This window comes from Hermetia illucens, chromosome 4, assembly GCF_905115235.1.
Source record: "Hermetia illucens chromosome 4, iHerIll2.2.curated.20191125, whole genome shotgun sequence".
NCBI lineage: Eukaryota > Metazoa > Arthropoda > Insecta > Diptera > Stratiomyidae > Hermetia > Hermetia illucens.
The window spans coordinates 32,859,051-32,866,001 of record NC_051852.1 but is presented as its reverse complement, the minus strand read 5'-3'; the positions used below and the strand labels follow the sequence as shown (position 1 = coordinate 32,866,001).

Below are 6,951 nucleotides of genomic sequence, written 5' to 3'. Positions count from 1 at the left end.
ACCACCTCCCTTGACTCATCTCCTTTGCGCTTGTATATGGCTTGAAGCTCCTTAGCAAGAAGGGCAACGGAGATCGCTACCGCGATCACCATCACGGCCAGTGCAAGGTTGAAACCATGAGTAGTCATCCATCCGTTTACCCGTGGCAACAATATGCCGAGTCTGCTTTGCGCCTGTTCGACAGTACGTCCAGCAACAAGCGCTGCGACATCACCTGCGTAGCCAACCAGGCGCGTCTCTTCTGGCATGTCGAGTTTAAGTAGACTGTCATAGCGTTCCAGAGGTCCCTGTGCTACCCCCGACGTAACCCCCATTCTCCTTTGACCCTCTAGGGTTTCATAGAGCAGGGAGGAGTCCCTCAAATAGTGCCTTAATATCCGTAAGAGATAGTTCGGCACGTGGTAAGTATTGTCTAGTGTGCCTATAATGTCTTCCCATATTACGGAATTAAAGGCGTTTCTGACGTCAAGTATTACGAGGAGCACCACCCGTCGAGTTCGGTGGCTATGTACCTCTGCTTGTCGAACGCCGTCCACAACTTGCATGACAGCATCAATTGGGGATCTCCCTGTTCTAAAACCAAATTGCCGGGGAGATAAATCTCCGGCAGCGCGTTCCGCTTCAGCGAGTCTACTTCTGATGAGCTTTTCGAGCACTTTCCCAGCAGTGTCAAGCATACATAGTGGGCGGTATGAAGTCGGCAATTCGGGGTCACCTTTCCCTCTATGGATCAGCGCAAGCCTCGCAATCTTCCAATGAGCACGGAAAATGCCCTGTTTTAGGCAAGCGTTGAATGCGCCGAGTAGTAGGTCTGGCCAGTGCCAGCAATAAGCCTCCTGAAAATCGTCGTCTGTGATAATATTGAGATTCACCCTCCCGCCCGTCGCTAATCTTGGCAACGCATGACATGAAAACGTCGATGGGACACTGGCTCTCGCATACTACGATTTGCAGCCCATGGACTATCTGCGGGATCGCGGATCACGGATAGAGAAGCTATCTTTCAGAATATGAGCTAAACACAACTCTTTACTTGAGCACGGCGCTTTATAGATCATGACAATTGTTAGGTATTCGTGTAGGCGACACTTTTAATATGGGTCTTCCTAATGATCCACTGTCTCTCTCTTCACATATGAATTTACAGATGTTTTGTTGTATCCTCTATAATACAATAAAAATCTTCACTAACCGAGCAAAACTATTTAATGACATATATTTCTAGGTAAGTTATCTACTTTCTAATTAACAGAAGCATTCAAAGGATGTGCGTTAGAAGAGTTTTTTTTTTATTGCTTCTTGGTTACGTATTTGTTTGTCCACAAACACTTTGTGTTCTTAGCAGCCCACACGCACTTATCATCATTCTCAGTATTTGGCGTGGCGCACTTCTGTAAGTTCTCCTTGTTAACCTCGAATCCCCAACTGATAAGGTTCTGGTAGCCCTTTTCTATGTCGTATCCCTTTGTGTCATCCCAGGTTCCAGTTTTTACTCCAAGGCAACGAATGTAGCATTTGGCCTCATGGCCCAAATCCTCGCCGTACTGTTCATTGTTCAACTTATCTATAGCTGACTGGGGGACATTTTCAGATTTGAAGCATTCTTCACGGAACTTCAAGTAATCGATTTTGGTTGAAGGACTCCATTGTGATGCAACCTAAAACGAAATGAAGCGATTTTAACATTACTGTTTGCCAAATCAAAAGGAGAACTTACCATCGCTATCATCGCACAGAGACCAATTAAGAGTTTCATTTTGCTAAATGTACTAATAGAGGTCCAGGAGTACCACAATCAACTGTTGACTTTTCAAAATAGGTGAGGAATATTTATACAGAAATTTCGATTAGGGGAATTGTCCCAACCTCATTACAGATGATCCCAACAGATCGGAAAAGTAGATTACCAAATTGTTGCCCCAATTATGACCAGATTTTCTGGTCGATAACGTTTCAAAATAATTAGTATCTTTCAAGGTTACATAATGGAGAAGAAGGCAGCCACTGTAAACACAACTTTGTCACGTTTCATTAATTTCAATTGATTGTTTACGTTTTTCATGAAACAAAGTAGTTACTTTTTTTTATATTATGAAGGTCACGTTTACAGATTTTTCTAATTAGGTAAATTTTGATTTTCACCATTTTCCGCAGCCTCGTATTCATAATTGATCGACTAACTTGTTCTATGTCAGATTTCAATAATATTCAAAGCGAAGTTGTGAAGAAGTGCAAATATATCTCGATTTTGGTTGTTAGGTTTACCAGACAAATTAGGTCATCTGGGCGTAGCTTGACAATTCGGGAATTAGAAGCAAATTTTGGAATTACTTCATTCACTATCCAAACTCTTCATGGGCCGATCGCATGTATTCTGACTGGAAGGCTAGATAGGTATCAGTGCCCGCACTCAGGAGGAAAATTAGGGATGTGATGCTCCGTTTTGATGACAGAAACTACTAAGACCATGACTGCTGTGCTAAGAGCAAGGGACAGAGTGCAGCTGCCTCATATCTGCAAAACCAGCCCGTAGCATTCGCGAAGGAAAGCAGCTCATCCACCCTGCAGCTTGAAATTTCTCTGAGGTCCCTGAGCCCGGCGCTAGAGCTAAGCAATTGGAATGGAAGTATCTGAGGGTTTCTCCTTCCTTTCCGCAGCTTGGGCAAAGATAATTAATCGAATTGGTACAGATGGGGAGTTGTCGCCACCGGAAGTCTGCGGTTTCTTAGAAGTGTTAGCAGACTCCAATCGTAACAGTCCGAGCAGGACACAGAGTATGTTCACCGAAGGAGTGCCAAGAGCAAAGCCTCGTCTGGCTATTCAGTTAGCCCACGCATCCTCTTCTATATACCTATGGCCGGAACCCAGAGAAGAGTTCCCTTGGGCGTGTGTCCAGACTGTTCAGCGCATTTCTGCAGGATCCCACCAACTTGGAGGATGTTACCGCTGAGTACAAGGCCTTAATGGCCGTTTGACTGTCAGTCAGAAAGGCTATGTTACGCTTGGCGCTCCGATCATGCCCCTAGCATCAGCATGCTTCCAATATAGCCAACACTTCTACTTGGAATACACTGCAGAATTCTGGCAGACCGTAAAACTCGGGTACACTCTGTTCACTCCACAAGCCATCTTTGATCCGTCGGTGAAAAATAATGTGTCATAGCCTTGCAACACGCCGCCGAACTTCAACTCAACTCTGGTTGGAAGGAAAGTCCACATAAAAGTTCCTCGTGAAGTTCGACTTGCGTCCACGGCGAGCGCCCAGAGTTCCCGAAATACTTCGTCTAGGTTGTTAACGCTTCGTAGTCCAGACGGGCGCACGTAGTCTGACAGCACTGCATGCTGGAGCGAATTTAATGTGTAGGAGGTATAGGAGTACATCAAGAGCATTCAAACATGCAAATAAGGTAATTCGAACTTTACAAGCAAAAGTATTTGCGATGTAACCTAGGGAGATGTGAAAACTCTGGTAGGATTTCTAACAATTCATTCACGGTCTCTCTCTTTGCTCTGTGAGCTAGTGCATAAAAATATAATCCAAATCTTTCCCACTTGTCAAAAGAGACAACTAAAAGGGATAGAAACTTGTAGGTTAGTAACTTTGAAATTTTACTGTTGCCGAAACGTCAACAATATCTCGGCCTCACGGCCTATATCCTTGGCTATCGAAGATGGTGCGACTCTGCACAGTTCTCATCTCCCCCTTCCGGTAATATGCTTTTGCATTCTGGGAAACCAAGTGGTAGCAGATGCGAATTCTGTGTGGGGTTGTATCTGACGGCTTCCGAAAAGCTCGTTCTCTTAACTTGGGAACCGGTTTGTGATAGGATTCTGATTGCAAAATTCCGGTTCAGGTTAAGGGGCATTACAATTTTACTACACACCAACGGAATCTTCCCATAAAGTGGAGAAGGATGCTTTTTGCGAGCAATTACACGCATCTAAGACGAGAATTCCGAGAGGCGTCATTGTAATAGTGATGGGTGACCTGAACGCGCAGTTTTCAAAATACCTAGCTCAGATATCTGATGGGAAGGTATTGTTTTAGCGACCGCAATGATAATGGTGGGAATTCTTGCAGATTTATAACTCCCACCGCCTCGTCATTGATAACAAATTGTTGGAGTAGAGAGCTGGCATAGGATCAATTGGCGTTAAATTGATGGACATCGTACAACCAATCAGGTTGACCACTTTGCGATTGTCTTCTGGGGATGTATAAAAGGAAAGGCACTGACATCGGCCTCACCATCCGATGGTCGTTTACGTTCTGCGTTGTGTCCGCCGTTGCTAGCAGCATTGGAGTGGCAAGTTCCAAGTTCAACAACGATCGATTGTATGATCTAGTTGTCACTCGACAATGGGAGAATTATCTTGCAGATCACACGACAGATAGACTGAGCAACCCCCCTGAGAATATCGGTGAGTGTATCGGTGAGCCACCATTAAAAACGCTCTCTTCTCCTATACTATGGAGGTCGCTGGCAGCACAAGGTCTGGCCAACTGCGGAATCGTGGAAACGGATCGTTGAATACGAGCGGTTGAAGACTCAATTGACTACTGCGAGTGCTGGATGGTGTAACGCGTCCAAACTCCGACACCAAGTGAAATCCTACGAAATTTAACGTAGTTTGCTCCGTCACAAAATGGCGATTAGCTACTGCGTTGATCAGGAAAGCAGAAGATGCCGCAAATCGCAAAGATTTCAAAAATTTACACCGCACCGCGAAAAAGTTAGCTTGTTTTTCACCCGCGATGACGTGTACCTAAAGAGATGGAAAGAACCCCTCACCACCGCTATTAACTATGCAGTTCCGTCTCTTATGGACAAAATGACTAGTCATCATAACATGCGGATACGGACTGTTCCTCTAAACAGAAGAGAAATCATTTGGGCTATTAGTATACTGAAACGGAGTAAAGCCGGTCACAGAGTTTAAGATCGCCAAACTTCAACACTGCGATTGATCGAAGTAGCATGCCATTCGCTTGTATTAGTCAAGTCTCCAGAGCGTGTAATATATAGATATCCTGTAAGGATACTTCTCCACGTTGCCGATTACAGATTACTGAAACAGTAGTGGCTTTGTTGCTCAAGTATAGCCAGCTATTTTGTACCATCAATTGATTTCAAAACGTTCGATTCCTTATCATGTTATCCATTGGATAGCGCTTCTTTTTTGCTCTTTAGCAGATCATATCTATCATGAAGTGGGTATTAGATTTCTAGATTGATAGAGTGTAATATTTGGTGAGCAGATGATCTTGCCGTATTTGTGGCATGCTGTGAACCCAGATTCGTCGAGCCCTCCTGCCTTCAAACCGGGCATTCCTTTCAAGAACGGTAGGAGAGAGGAGAAGGGACTGTTGGCTCAAGAAAACCCCTGCCATCCGGCCTTTCCACCCGTTGAGCTTTATGTTGTTTGCAAGCACTCGAACATAATGCGCAAAATAGCTCCAACTGTGAACCCTCCTCAGCATCACGTCGACAATGGTCTCTGGTGAGAAATCCCTTGGAGGCTTGTGGACGAATCCCATCCTACCTTCCACACAAAAAAAGGTATGGTGGGCATCGTCCACAACTCTATTGCAAAACACACAGTCAGGACATCGTGCATTTCCAACCTTGCGCAGGTAAGACTGAAAACCTTAGGAGCTGGGTAGGAACCAGTCAGTCTCACCATGCTTCCGATTCAGCCACGCACCTTACTTTTCAATTAGCTTCACAGTCCATTTGTCTCTAGTCTCATTTTACTACGAGAATTGACACTCATTTAGTGCACTCTGCATTCTTCACAAGCAACCACCTCCCTTGCGTTTGTATGTGGGTTTACGATCCTTAGGAAGAAAGGCAACGGGAACCACTCCCGCGGTCATCATCACGTCACGAAGTCTTCTAATTTGTTAAAGGCAACCGAATTATGTGCCTCTTTGGGTGCATTTGGCTGAACATTTTATTGGTTCGTCATTTGAAGAGTCATAACCCGATCAAGCTGTAGTGCAGTCCTCTCTTGTTTTCTTTTTTTTTTGCTAACCGACATGTTGAAAAGCTTCAGGTTTTTACGAAAAATGTCACTACCCTCGAATAGTATGCATGTATCATATTGTAATATGTCGTCATCGACAATTTTCCTGCGTTCTCCCACATTTCTTTCATTTGGTTTAATGCTGCTAACATATCAAAGCTTTTCTTTCTCGTTTCGTTGGTAGGAAGATCACATCCAATCTCTAGGATCCCAGCTACTCTAGTCTGTCCAGCGAAAAGTATCCAAATGTCATGGCCATCGGTAGACACGCCGTTGAAAAATACCGGATGCGAGCAACAGCATTGTCACATTCGGGAGCGTACTTATCCATTTAAACGGTCCGATTCTGGTTGGTTCTCGAAACTGGAAACTCCGTCATGCTGTTAACATACTATGCCGCTCCCAAGCCCAGATAAAGGAGGAGGACTTGTACTATCCTCAGTAAAACCAAAAATAAAGTGCTGAGATCAGGGCAAGAGATGAATCAAGTATAGTTGGAGTTATTCCACTATTCTAAATTATACCTGATTCCTCTTGGTGGTAGGTCCCATAAAGATCGACCAAGAACATGCATCCCATGGCGTTAAAAACAACATGATCGGATTGAGCCACAAGCCTCGGAAAAATGCTAAGATGTTCACCTCAGTTGACGCAAAAGGACCGGCCCCGGTCCTTTCGAGAAATGGGCAAGGGTTCTTGACGCATGGACGGCGTCAGGACGTAAGTAAGTTAGTCCGAGCAAACCAAAAACATGTCTGCACACTAAATATTGGTACTCTAACTGGAAAGACCGAGGAACTCGCAATAGCCCTTCGCAAAGGCTCATTGATATCTGCGCTCTGTAAAAACTCCAGTGCCAAAAACTGCGACTTAGAAGCCGAACGCGGCAAAAAGGCTACAAACTTCCCTATTTTTGTAGTCCAC

At 44.6% G+C, this 6,951-nt stretch overlaps 1 protein-coding gene across 1 annotated transcript; it reads right to left on the bottom strand.

The window, feature by feature from the left end:
- Positions 1-1,188: 1,188 nt before the first annotated feature.
- LOC119655489 (general odorant-binding protein 99b-like) lies at positions 1,189-1,812 on the bottom strand. Its single transcript, XM_038061390.1, has 2 exons — positions 1,718-1,812; positions 1,189-1,658 (listed from the first exon to the last, which is right to left on the bottom strand). The coding sequence occupies exons 1-2, from the start codon at positions 1,754-1,756 to the stop codon at positions 1,290-1,292; spliced, it is 408 nt and encodes a 135-aa protein (XP_037917318.1). The 5' UTR covers positions 1,757-1,812; the 3' UTR covers positions 1,189-1,289.
- Between the last annotated feature and the right edge of the window lie 5,139 nt (positions 1,813-6,951).

Excerpts from the sequence above, each read along its gene's own strand:
- LOC119655489 (XM_038061390.1), bottom strand. The coding sequence starts at position 1,756 with ATGAAACTCTTAATTGGTCTCTGTGCGATGATAGCGATG. Across the intron at positions 1,659-1,717 it reads TCTGTGCGATGATAGCGATG|GTTGCATCACAATGGAGTCC; the intron begins GTAAGTTCTCCT and ends ATTTCGTTTTAG.